The following is a 14,611-nucleotide window of genomic DNA, read 5'->3' as shown; positions in this document are numbered from 1 at the left end:
AACATTTTAAAAAAAATCTATCTGCCATTAATGTCATTTTGCCTTTTATTCCATTCTGCAAATATCTCAACCAGAATCACATTAGCTCCCTAGCACAAAATACAGTAATATCTTGTGTTATATAATCTAATTCACACTAATCACATACCATACAAAATTCACCAATAGATCTTAAATGTTGGAGAACTTTAAATAGACGTCCATCCTTTCAATTATGATACTGAATGTATACTTCATTATTTGAGGGATGGCATTTACACAGGGAAAAAAATCACAATATTTACCCTCCTGTTCAGTTCTGGTCATCTCTTCTAGTTTCTTCTGCTTCAGTGTGTCCACCACATCGGCAAGGCTTCCTTTGCGGCGTTCTGGAGTTCCAAAATTAACACTGGTCATTAGCTCACTGCGATCACGACCTCCTTCTTCGGGCTTATGTGGTGAGGTAGAAGTATTTCGGAAGGAATATAAGGAACATAACTTACTACTTTCTGACTCCTGTAAAGAAATAAGACAATAATGCATAAATAAATAAAGTTGTCTCTGTCATACATTCTTGTTATCATATAACAGAAACTAGATATCTTGAAAAAGGTAGCATTCAGCCGAAACCTTCCTTCTTTTCATTTTTTTTCTTCTGCTATTGACAATAAAAGAGTATCTCCATTTTTCAGAATGCTTTTTATTCCCTCCTCAAGATTCCACCAGTTTTCTTCTAAATAATGGCAACTTGAAGCAAGTATGCAAAGGCTCCAAAAAGGTGTATTCTGAAGAACTGCTCAATGAAGCACCCCAAGCTAGGTAGTGAAAGAGTTGTGTACAGGGTGATCAGACATCCTCCTTTTCCAGGACATGTCCAACATTTCAGCCTTCTATCCAGGAGGAATTCCAAAATGTCCTCCATTTTTAGCATGACTAAGAAGCATGAATGTATATTTCTGTGAGTGTTCTTAGCTTTTATTTTGTAATGCCCTACAATTTCCTCTGCCTTGTTCTCCTTTGCAGTCAGGACATCTGGTCACCCTGGCTCCATACATATCAGACCAATGACAAACTCTATTGCCTGAACAGAATCCTTGAAACACTGTCTGTAAACCTTAACTCATCTGACATGACTGATAAAAACCCTCCTCACTCTGGCTTCACACAAAGCATTGCTTACAGTTGCATGGGCTGGGGAAAAGTATAAACAAAGTAGAAATAACTGTGTTTAAACTTAAACTCATTCAGATCAGTTGCATCAGAAATTACACAGAAAAAGCAATAGGAAATTGGCTTAGGACTTCCCTCTGAGGTAGCTCAGCAATTGTACTGTTCTCCCAGAGACTCAAAAGTCTCTGTTTGGGATTAGTGATCCAGGAAAGGGACAAAAGGCATAGGAAAGGATGTGAATTTGGAGACAATTTGTTTAGTTATTCCCACCAAATTTCTCCATCACCAAATATATAAACATAAATATGAAAATCAATGCTAAAAAAGAAAAGTGTTCTGCTCTTTGAACTAGTTCAGTCATGTCAACCCAGCAGCATGCACTTCTGCTTCTGAATTCTGTGACAAGATGGTAGGTAACATGTTTTCAGTTAATACTATTTTCACAATGCTGGATTATGTTAATCTTTGAATATTTGCTATATATATTTTTCTATAATCACTACTGAAGCATTTAAAATGGAGTATTTTGAATATGATTCCAAATGGAAATCATATCATAAATATACACTTGAATTTGCAAATTGAGATATACAGCTGTCATTGTTTCTACTATGCTCATTATACACTTCCCATGAGTAGGGGTTTATTCTGAGGGCCCCCAATAATGGGGAAAATGTGGATTGTTCCACCCCACATTATTTAATGCATCTCTGCATCCACTGGCATGTGCTGCCATTGAACAGTATGAGCCATACTGAGCACCATATGCTCCAGTCCACGGATTGCTAGCCCACCAATGCAGCAGGCCCACTGTATTATTCCTCAGCTTTCTGGCAATGTAAAGCTAGTTCATTGGCTCAGTAACTATTTAGTAAACCCTTATTTATAATGGCCCCATACCGACTGCCCAAAATAAAGCTGCTTCGGGTCACCTTAGGAGTGGATTGTGGCTTTGGTGTGGCTTCTGGCCTCTTAGGACACATGCATCATTTAAACAGCATACCTCCAAAGTGACCTGAAGCCGTTTTATTTTGGCCTGTCTGTATGGGGCCTAAGATAACCAAGCCTGTTCAAGGCAGTTTTGGTATCTCACATTTTGGGGCTCTTTACCTCTGTTGGATATGATTCTATGATATGCAGCCATGTGTTTGGAAACTGGTGCAGGATTTGTGGAAATCAAAGTACAGGCTGAGGCTCAAAATTTTTGAGGGTCTTGACTTTTTCTTTTAAAACATTCCAGTTTTGTATGCATTGTTATTCATTTTCAATATAGTCCTTCTAACATTTGGGCAACAACAAGTCAAAGTGCTGAGTTGTTCATGTTATGATATTGAAAGAAAGAAAAAATGATATTCACTTTTCTCCCAATATTCATGGAAGTCTAGCTATTCATGTTACTTTACCACCTTATATATAATTTTCCTTAAAATTTCCCTCCAATCCCACAAAGGACTTATACTTCAATGATTTAATTTTCTGCCTATTTTAGAACTCAGACACATAGAATCTCACTACAGTACAGATTGCATTCAACTTTGCATTCCAGACTGGACTCCCTGAAACACTAACACCAGTTCTTTTATACTGCATATTAATTATATGAGATGCTATATAATTCATTTTGTTTCAACCCATCTTCCAGGACCTACACAGGAAATACTAGTTATTAACTCTTTGCCCCATATACTACTGACCAGGTAGCTAACATTTTAAAAGTAATTCTTGTAAAATCTGTCAGGTAATTGATGAGATTACCAAAACTGGATACACTGTGTGATGATAGTGGTGTTCTGTTATCTGTGTTTATATTTTAACTTGTATGGTTTATGTGCCAGCAATTAGAACTGCTCGGTTCTTCAGTTACATTCTGTCCATGGATGAAGGAAGAGACACCCCTATTCATCAATTACATCTTTGGGATTTTTCATAGTTGGATGCACAAAAATGGACTAAAGAAAAACTTGATCAGGTTAATCCCATTCAACTAGTTTTACTGATGCTTGTTTTGTGTAACTATAACAGACATATGATACTTTATGTAAGCTCCTCTAATAGGAATTTAACCTGTTTCCAAAGCAAAGGAAGAAATTTGGTCATCTTTGCCTTATAGAACTTGTGGAGAAAGTTGTTGCCAGATTAACATACTGGGTTGTATAGAGTCTGGGCACAAGGATTTAGTTATGTATTGGACTAACATGCAGGAGTTATCTGAAGTTATTGCCTGTCATGCAGAGCATCTGATTTCACTGTAATAAATATTCTTAAAGTTAATGTAATCCTGGCAGCTATTTACATTTCATGAACATTAAGGTTCTTCTTACATTGTCTGACTTTGATTTTATTTCTGTGGATTATATTTTTGCAATGACCTTTGGTCATTTGCAATTCAAATCAACTGCACTAAAGCTTCCTAAAGTATTGGTATAGTACAGTTGATTCAAATTTAGAGTCACCCCAGCTATTTTATGATCTCATTCCATATGGCAGGTACACCAGCCCAACAGTATACTGGCATCTATTCCAAGTGGCATTACTACCCATTACTAACTGCAGCTATTCAGAACATACATAGTGCGTCTGCTGTAGTGACCTGCAACATCTGTGCTACATTTTGATTCTTGCTTAAGGACATGGGAGCTATACCTGCAGCAAGTGCAAGCTGGCTTACCTGCTGGAAGAGAAGGTAAAACAGCTTGAGGCCTTCATATCTACACTGAAACTTATCAGGAAGGATGAAGCTTTTTTCAGACAGAGAAGAGCAGGCTATCCTAGAAGAGCAACACAAAGTGGAAGCCTCTAGGGAACAGGTTAATTCCCAAACACAGGAGACAGACACTTGGATGAATGTGACACAAAGAAGCAGAACTATCAGAAACCATGCTGTGAGTTTGGCATTACACAATCTGTTCCAATCTCTCTCTTTCATCAGTGAGTATGAGGCAGAGGAACATAGGCAACAATCTTAATTCAGGGACGTAGCTAGGATTTTAGGAAGGGGGGGGGTCCAGGCTAAGTGCCACCATTATAATGGGGCTTGGGTGCGGTGGCGCAGCAGCACACAACATTCATTTTTCTAATGGAAGGGGGGTCCAGACCCCAAGAAACCCCCCCCCCCTTGGCTATGTCCCTGCTTAATTCTCAGACAGCATGGATATGGCAGTGAATGGAAGGGCTTCTGCTAGTTCCCAGAAGAAGAGACTTGTGGCTACATTTTCCCCACTGAGAAGAACAGAAGCAGTGATGTGCAGCCCTGACAGGATGTTTTGGGAGGTGTGGCATCTTCCAGGCACAACAGAGAGACTGAGAAAACTCTCTGTGATCCTTGTGAGAACAAATGATGCTCCAAGACATAGCCTTCAACATATTGCTAGAGACTATAAGAACCTTGGGCCCAGCTTATTTTATCACTCCTTGTTAAAGGATATGGCCCAGGAAAGAGCAGGAGAATACTAGAGGGACTAGTCTGCAAATGATCAGGAAAGATTTGTCTTTTTGGACCATGGTCTCAGCTTTCATGCAGAAAGGCTTATAGGAAGAGATAATTGGCACCTCACAGTGGCTGGGAAGAACATATTTTCTAGGAGTCTAGTAAATTAGGGTGGTTTTAAACTGAGATGTGGGGAAGCAAGAAAGTATGACAGAGGGCATGAGGATACAAAAGTATTAGGGGAAATACCCTCAATTATACAAATTTTACTTGGGTGATAGTGCAAGAATCCAACAATGGAAGGAAAAAACCAACAAGGAAGCAGCTGGAGAGAATGACCAATAGTCTTAGATGTCTACACACTAATCCATAGATCATGGGAAACAAACAAGATAAGCTTGAACTCTTAATAAAGGAAGACAAATATCATTTAATATATCTCATTGAAACCTGGTTGGATGAGGCTTGTCATCAATACCAGGAAAGGTTTTAGAACAGATCATTAAACAGTCAGTCTGTGAGTCCTCAAGAATGCTGTGATTATTAACAACCAGTGTTTGTGTCTCAAAAACAAGGCATACCAGACTAATCTTATCTGTTTCCTTGATAGTTACAAGCTTCATAGATCACAGGAATGCTATGGATGCAGTATATCTTAATTTCAGTAAGGCTTTTGACAAGGTCTTCAATTATATTCTTGCAAAGATACTCGTAAAATATGGACTAAACAATGTTAGTATTAGATGGATTTTTAACTAGTTGATTAACTGAACCAAAAGAATTATCACTAATAGTTCCCCTTAAACTTGGAGATATGTGACTAGTAGGATGCCTCAGGTTTCTGTTCTGAGCATAATGTTGTCCAACAGCTTTATAAATCATTTGTATGATGGAACAGAGGACATGCTTACCAAATCTGCACTCAGTTAAGATGGATAGCTAATGCTGCAGAGGAAAAAATCAGCATTCAAAATAATCTTAAACTGAAGAGCTGGGCCAAACTAACAAAATGTTAATACTACAGGGGAATCCACAATCAAAATAACCTTAACAAATTGAAGAGCTGGGCCAAAACTAAGAACATAATAATAATAAAATGAATTTTTACAGGAATATATACAAGGTACTATATTTAGACAGAAAAAAATGTGCAGAAATATAGAATGGATAATCACTGACTGGACATAGTGCAGGCCCGCCATGTAATTGTTGCCATCACTTACAAAGGAAACATGTGAAAAGATTCAATGGGCCTTAGTATACCACAAGCTAAACAAGAGTCAGCAGTGTAAAACTTAACATTTGACAACAATGATCTCTTAAACTTACAAAATAAATGGCTGCACTGCTGATTCCTATTCCCATGCCCATCTCTGTCATCCCAGTTTTACTACAAATGCACTTATCACGACACAATGGAGATTATCACATGGATAGATAAGGAGGAGAGTAAAGTGGATTTGCTCCCGTCCTATTTGTGTGGTCAGGGAAAAGATTACCACACACAGCGTCTTTCTCCCATTAGTGAAGAGTAATGGCCCCGTCATTTGATTTAATGGGAGTTCCCATTAATACCAAATGTCGGGGCCATTATACTTCACTGATTGGAGAAGGATGGAACAAGTGAGCTGTGTGTAGTAATATTTTCCCCGAATAGTACTGGAGCAATCCACTTTGCTCCTGTCCTTATCCCTCGGTATGATAATCTCCAAAATTTCAATGAAAGTACCATCATTGCCATTTCTGGGTGACAGTACCATCAAGTAAATGCCCTATGATGGACATAAGCTACAGATCAAATTAAAAGCCTCTAAAATGAATGGGTTGGAGAAGGTGAGCTATTGACAGTATTATGAGACATGCATTTTCACTATAAACCTGTAGCAGTCAAGGAGTATCTCTGTTAAATAGCAGAGGAAACAATAATCAATGGGCAACTGTAGTTACTAAGGTCCACTAACCTCTAATCATCACTGAATGACATAACATAATGCCACTGAATGACATAACATAAGGCGTAAGCTGGAAGCCGTGTAAAATACATCTGCGCTAGGCACAGGGGCACTGTATTTGAGTAATTCATCTTCAGAAGTGAGGATCAATAATTTCCAGTTTTCTCCCCACTCTAGAGAAAATGAATATTTCTCCACAGTTTTCTCCCAGTATTTACAGATCTCAAAATATTTCTGTAAATTATTCTGCGTAGAAATAAACATGGTTTTTGTATGAGAGAGAAACCTATCTTTTTGCACCCCAAAAATCTACTACAAAAGCAGTAATTCTACACAAACAAAATAGCCACATCTGAGGGTTTTTTGTGTAAGATTATTATGTACAAAACCCTGCAATCTTGCAGACAAATAGTGGCTATCTGGAAACACAGTGGGTTGTGTTTTGTTTTGTTTTGTTTTTTGCACAACCCCCACCCCCATTTGTCACACAAAAAATACACACGTGTATTCCACCACATATTACTGTGCAGAATAATTCCCTTAAAAACTTAGATGTTGTTGTTGTATGCCTTAAATCTCGGGGGGGGGGGGGGCATGTGAAAATTGCACAAAATTCTTGCCACTGTGTTATTCTGACTAGTTTCTCAAATGTTAGAAAACTCATTTTTCAGCCGAGAAACAAATAATAGTGAATATTCTTTCTATTCCTATCACAGATATATGCTGAAACAAGGATGTCACTTCTCTAATTAAATTTGGCAGCACCCAGAGACCTGCTCTTCAATATTTTCAAGACTAAATAATAAAAAGGAGTAGGGTTGTCATAATTGTCCACTAAAACCCAGGACAAAATGTAGGACAAAATCTAGACCAAACTGTAGGACAACTGCAGGACAAAACTCAGCCCAAAATGTAGGACATTTAATAAAAATGAAGTACCTTAAATGTCCTACATTTTGGGCTGAGTTTTGTCCTGCAGTTGTCCTACAGTTTGGTCTAGATTTTGTGCTACATTTTGTCCCAGGTTTTAGTGGACAATTATGGCAACCCTAAAAAGGAGGGTAAATTTTTAAGAACATGTTTTGTGATGACATTTAAAAAATCTACCATGGATATAGGTCACTTTTAGGAACACAAATTCTTCATCTCAATCAATTTGTACAATCTTCAACTAATAGATTTTATTACTATTATTAGTGGAGCTCAAAAAAACAAGGTGATTATCTTCCTAAGCCTTCAACCACCCCCAAAATCTGATTCTGGGAAACCCTCTGGGGTTGGTTTTTGGGCAGCAAAAAAGGCTGCAAGGGAAACGGAGAAGAGGAAAATGCTTGGAAACTAGCACAATGCTGGCTTTCAGCCAGGGTAAAAGTCAATATCCTTGAATGGTTTCCCTGGGGTGAAAATCTATGCAAGTCTATGAAGAAACCAGCCTATTCATACTTAAAAGAAATTGACTGGTGGAACTCTTAAGCTTCAGTTCCTCTCTATACAATTTTTCATTCAGCCTCATAATACAGTGTAACACAGCACAGTCTCATAGTTTGAATATTTACAAATGCAGCATTTTGTATTCAGTAAATCAGTCAAGCAATGAGATGATAAGATGTCTCATCGCCTTTGAACTTCTGATCAAAACCAGATGTTACTATTTTACAAAAAGGTATTTCCATCTTTTTTAAATAGTAGTATAAATGGTTAGGATCTTTGGCCTAACTCAAATTGCTAATCCCACTTGAAGTAGACTCAATGAATAAAAAAAGTTACATAACTGTTGACTTGCCATTCAGCAATTAATTAAATTGATCTTGTCTAGTTTGGACTAGGAGTTGCAACTAGGCTCTCAAGTTAGGTTAAAGACCCCCCTTTTTTAAAAAAATGGAACCTGGTAGACATTATATACATGCCCTTATCATAGGCTATATAATCTTCCCCTGAACAGTTTGTATTATGATTAGACAACTGTCAAGTCTTGGGAGATTTCTAAATTACCCAGAGATCATTTTTGCTGTTTGTTTTGGGGGTTTTAAATGGCACAGCTCCAAACTGTGTCTCACTGTAAAACTAGCTGATTTCCATTAATACAGGCTTCATAACCAGCATTTCTATACCAATGGATACATTACTGCATGAGGTCAAGGCTCTGCAGGTGATCTCTCCTCTGAAGACTCTTAGAACACTGCTTTTCATTTAGAACATTTTTGCAATTGGATATTGGCCTTGGTACAAAACCTTATCAACATTTATTGAATTAGTAACTCTAGATATTTTTCATGGTACCCTTACCATATTACTTTCTATCATATTGACTTTATTTTCCATGAATGTACTGATCATCCTTTCCTCCTAAAACACTGTCATGAATTCCCCCATGTTTTATGCACATATGGTTCTATCATTAATTTGGATCACAGTAACTTCAACCATGGTTCTTTTCACACAATGAGGCCTATCCTTCTCTTTCTTCTTGTCTCAACTCTATGGCCTCCCAAAAGCCAATCCTAAGATTGGGAGAGCCCCAGAAACCACCCAATTGTAGCAGAGTAGTAGAGAAGAAGGCAATTGGTGGGACTCAGGGTTTCCTTCCCACCTAGCATTTCTTACTCTTCAGGTTGGACTTATTGATCTCCATCTTAGAGGTGTTTAATATAATATCTACCTTGGAATGTGGAGGTTTGCTTTACCAGTAATGCTGTAACATAATGTGGTATAAGTTATATTCATTTTCCTCTGAACTCTCTCTCTCTCTCTCTATCTCTCTCTCTATCTATCTATCTATCTTCTGCTTCTTTTCCTGTCTTTAGGAAAGATTCAAGGTACACTGGAATTCATACAGTAAGTATAGAATTCGTACAGAAAATAGGAAAGAGAGAAGGAAAGACCATCCCAGTGACTTTGAACCCTTCAAAATGCTAGAGTAATCCCTTTGAATACAATGAATAAACAGCCCTAGGGTGAAAATATTCTGAGAAACCATGCTCAATTTAGCAATATTAACTAGCTTTTCATGTACAGACCAATAAATGAGCAAAGACCGGAGCTGCACTGACTAGCCCCATCCCCAATGTTGCATGAGCCAACTAGTCGCATTCCTGGCCACCAAGAGTACAGTGCTAACATTTGCAGGGATAGAGGGTCAGCATAAAAACCTACAGAAATGTAAGCTTCCACATGACCTGGGACCATGGTCACAAAGGGTATCAATCATATGAAAATCTTTGTGCATACAACCGTTGTGTGCTGCCTACTCAGAAGCACCAATACTGCATAAATACTGGACAAAATTAGTTACAGCCCATACTGGGGTGAGTCTTGTCTACATATCCCTACTCCTTACTCATGGGTTGCACAATTGTAATAATGTTTGCCTAGACTGAGTAAGAATGAAGAATCTGCTGGCAGCTGCAATATCATGGAAACCTGAGCTGTTAATTCAACAAAGGAATACAATTAGCATGTGCAATCATGCAGGAAAATCAGTGCAGTGTTCAGTGGTTAATGATTATTGCTTAACAGGAAGATGGCTAGGCCAGATCCACTTACAGAAGAGGTGGTCCTTGCCTATGACTTTCAGGCCCCATCTTTTTAAATAGTTTTTGCCTTTCTACTTTCCCCTCTGCAGTATCATATATGTCAGAACACCAACCCCCCCAAAAGGGGGGGGGGGGTCAGAAATTAGGCAAGTTAATTCTCAAACATGCAACATATCAAACGTTCTACTCACCTGAGTATTTTCCAGTTCAACAATCCTATTTCTTTTAAAAGGCATTTAAACAAAGTATGCATGCCCTCAGGAGCCAAAGGTCAACAAAAGTGAGATAAAGGAATCTCCACCTATGCAGACAGATCTTGACAAGCAACTTTTTTTAACCTTAGTGGTTCCTATCATTTGTGGAAAACAACACTGCAATGTAATGCCCAAGTCTTTGTTCTCTAAAGTTATATTTATGTGTTTCAGTAAGGCACTGGTTAATTTGACTCAAAATGTGCTGGATCCATTATCAATGTGGCATCATTCCAAAATGGTTTACAGGGAATCAGAGGGAATTGCCTTTTTGCTATCGGCAAGTTCAACACTGAGAGACAACCTTACTTTCATGGAATTATTATCACTTTTAAAACAATCAGACATGAAGTAGGATTTCTGTCTGACCAGGGACAGAAGAAAAGTAGTCTACAGTAAAGCCACACAAGCAGAAAATTAATCAGGGGATGAAGAAAACAAATGGGAAGACTATTAGTTCATCTAATAATAGCAGGAGTATACTATGAAAATCTAAAGTTGTAGCAAGCTCTCTCTCTCTTTCTGCAGTAGTATCAATCAGTTCCAATTATTGTGGGTGGATAGTCTCAAAGACTTTTGGAAATGAAAATGGCACCAATATACAAAACCATACACTTCAGAACTTTTTAAAGATCCTTCTCTAGGTCAAATATTTGACAGAATAGAAATGACAAGAGAGATGACAGGATGCTATCTCAGTATATTAACAACAAACCTAGATTAAACTGAGTGAAGACTGCAGATGCAAACTGGACAGGTGGGTAACATGGGTGCAAGGAAGGACTTCCCTTGACATTTTCCCTGGGAATCTGATCCATCTATGGGATTAGCTAGTTGAAAGGCAATTCACTACAGTAATAATTTGCAATGTGCCTAACTGAAAGGTATATGAGTCAACAAATGTTGGAAAGAGTCCTGTACATTCTCCTTTAAGTGTGTGTGGGGGGGGGGGGGAGGGGGGCAGGAAGGAAGGGAAGGGCAAGGCAAAATACGTGAATTGATTGGGAAAGTGCTGCTCCCAATTAAACAATGTCTACCTACCTATGTTATTTTATATAATCTTAGAAACATTGTTTCTTGGCCTTTGGTCAAGTGAAGTATGTTAAAAAGATATGGACAAAAGGATCCACATCTGCTTTAGTGATAACTCTTTTTTTATTGGTTAAAAAAACAGTTACATAACAACCTCACATATCCACAACATTTAACATTGAAACATGCCACAAACATTACAAACATCTAAACAAAAAGACACCTACAAAAAACTAAGAAAAACATTTAAATACCTTCACAAATCACTCCACACAGACAAATACAAAAACAGAAGAAAAACGTAACTCCCTGAATTCCAACCAAGTCTTTTTTTAGCATTGATAATCTGCCACTTCTGCCTTATTCCAAGTTCAGTTAGATTCTTCAAAACTTAATCATTAATAACTCTTTTTGGCATCTGATTCTAATCCAGACATACAATGAAAGCTACATTTTGGAACTGAGAGCAACCTATGGGATTGATTTCACATTTCTTCCAGTCTAGTGCCCAATCTTGACCACCACCACCCTACCACCCCATTTGTTCTGTCAACCCAAGTTTCTGCAAAATCTGAAATGAAATGGTAGAGCTCATGTTGAGAACCCAAGTTAGAGTGACCAGTGATTTTAGAAACATACCTGGTTTTGTTGTAATGCTGGTTCTGTTATGTTACATAAGGAAATTGTGTAAATGGTATACATGCAGAAAATCAACCCTGCACCCTGGCCCACCAAATCAACTCTTCTTCCAGTGCTTTCAAGCTAAGTGATAGTTCTTTACTTACATCCTTTGTATTTTGAGGATAGAAAATTATTTTAACAATAACATCCTCATGAATCCTAGAGCTGATCTATAGGCACTGGCATATATTATAAGCCTGGCCTCAGTGATTCTGGGTTCTATTTAGCCACAGCAAGGCATAAAACATCCACATTTCTGCTTGTCATATAAAAGAGATTACCAGGGCCAGCTGGTTGTTCTTACTGTTTTAAGAGCAAGATCAGATAAGAAGCATATTCCTTCTCCAGTCAAAATCCCCAATTCCATGGGAGGGGAGTGAGAAGAATCTCTAGAATTATAGTACTGACAAAATGGTGTCCAATGAGACAGCCACTATTATAACAACTAAACCTCTGTAAGCCAAATGTCCCAACCCCCAAAAAGACCCTCAGCACAGTGTGGCCCTATGATCTGGCACTCCATTAACAATACAAAATAGGGGATGTTAATCAGGAAGAAACAGTAAGAGATGAGTGTACTATGCTATTTAAAATAATTTCCAATATCAGTTTGATCATACTGACATCTTGTTAACTCTGTCCTATTCAATAGCCCAAAACATTTGTGAACACAAAACAACTACTAGTTCTATAGCAGTTTTTTTAAAACAAAAACAAAAACCCAGCCCACATTTCTATCAGTGGCCAGCAAAGCAGAAAATAAATATTAGTAACATGAATGAGTTGCTTGAACTCCTCATTTCTATACAATTGAAGCTTTTCAGTTATAAAGAGATACGTATATATCACTTGGTGCATTTAATAGGACACATCCACATATTAAGACTCCAGGAGAGTTGGATACCCAGAGCAATGTTTATTCCAAGACCTGACAGCCACTTAGATACTAGGAGCCCAAGTTGAGATAATATATAATAAAAGCAAATGTTTACAAAAAGGGGGGAAAAACATCAATTTCTAGCCATCATATTAATATTTCTTTCCCTTTTTTTCTTTTTAAGGGCACAATGAAAGATTTTTGAAACAGATACGGAAGAGTCTCAATATGCCTCTTCATTCTTTTCTCTAAAAATTGAAACTGAAGGAGTCTAGGGTAAATATATTTTAAGAGCAAAGAATAAATACCTAGGACATGCAACAGACAGTCCACTGGCCTTCTACAGTGGCATTCTTTAGTGGTAACTGGAACAAAATGAGATGTATGTTAGACTCTACTAGCCTCTTTTGCCCCCCATCCCATCACCCATCTAACCTAAAAAAATCAGATTGCAGGCTCATGTTTCCAAGGAAAGGGAAATGTTAAATGACTAGGTAAATATTGGTTACATCTGCAATTCAAATATAATGCAATTTAACACCATTTTAACTGCCATAGCTCAATTCTATGGAATGCTAGGATTTGTCGTTTGCTGTGGCACCAATGCTCTCTGCTAGAGAAGGCTAAATATCTCACAAAACTACAAATGCCAGAATCTCATAGTATTGAGGCACAGCAGTTAAAGTAGTATCAAACTGCATTATTTCTGCAGTGCAAATGCAGAAATACTATGTTATTAAAGAGAATAGTACTGGAAAAGTTAAAAACTGAACTGTTTGCATTACAGATCTCAAAGAGTTGTTTTGTTGTGTTCCTTTAAGTCATTTCCAAAATACAGAAAACCTAAGACAAACCTATCACCAGGTTTTCTGGACAAGATTTGTTCCGAATAAATTTGCCATTGCCTTCCTATGAGGTTAAAAGAATGGGACTTGGCCAAGGTCATCCAGTGAGTTTCCATAGCTGAAAGAGCATTCAGACCCTAATCACCCATGTTTGCTGCACTGTAAATGCCATTAATGACTCATTACTATAATAACATTTGATAATTTCTGCCACTATTGACTACACAAAAAAATGCTTTCATTTTGTATATTGACACAATGAGCAACACGTTGCGTGCAGCACCTGCAGTGGAATGTTAGGAGAAAGCAATGTTGCCCTTGTTTTTCTGTACAGTAAACACGGCTAAACCATTTATAAGCATCACATAAAAAGAGGACATTTACGAGACATAAAGGTATCTCATAAAACTCTTATGAATTAGGAGATTCCTGGCCAAATCCCAGAAGAGATAGTCCTTATAAACATGCAGGAATGTTGTAACCTGTATGTGAATGTCAGTGATATAGTATGTTAAATGATTCATGTTTCAAGGCAGTGAAAGTCCTCGCTGTTGGATTTTTCATAACCTCAGAAACTAAAATGAACATCCACCATTTCTTTTCCTGTTTCCACAACAGCATTTTATATACACAGCTCTATTTGGCTGAACAAAGATATAAAGCCCATTTTTCCTCTTCAAGCTGTCAAGGTACAAAAGAAAATGCAAAAAGTCTTGCACAGATGTAGCAAAGTACTGGATTTTATCTTATGGCAGGTGCTCAATATGCAGCCCACATAATCACATGTTAATGACTGGAGTGTGTTAATCAGCATGCATACCTGATTCCTTCTCATCCAAAAGGGAAAGAAACCAAACAATTTAG

General features: G+C 37.8%; 1 protein-coding gene across 13 annotated transcripts in view; it reads right to left on the bottom strand.

The window, feature by feature from the left end:
- SOX6 (SRY-box transcription factor 6) overlaps positions 1-14,611 on the bottom strand; it is a 582,676-nt gene that overhangs the window by 321,589 nt on the left and 246,476 nt on the right. For 11 of the 13 annotated variants that reach the window (XM_089521088.1, XM_089521087.1, XM_089521089.1 and 8 more), the window contains one exon: positions 285-495. In XM_089521088.1, coding sequence (XP_089377214.1) covers positions 285-495 — 211 coding nt within the window. Of the gene's footprint in view, positions 1-284; positions 496-13,210; positions 13,268-14,611 lie in introns of all 13 variants that reach the window. The other 2 variants (XM_089521097.1, XM_089521096.1) reach the window with 1 other exon arrangement.

This window comes from Sceloporus occidentalis, unplaced genomic scaffold (assembly GCF_023333645.1).
Source record: "Sceloporus occidentalis isolate IW3139 unplaced genomic scaffold, rSceOcc1.0.p SCAF_4, whole genome shotgun sequence".
Taxonomy (NCBI): Eukaryota; Metazoa; Chordata; class Lepidosauria; order Squamata; family Phrynosomatidae; genus Sceloporus; species Sceloporus occidentalis.
The sequence above is the reverse complement of the archived record's forward strand: the minus strand, read 5'-3'. Positions and strand labels throughout refer to the sequence as shown.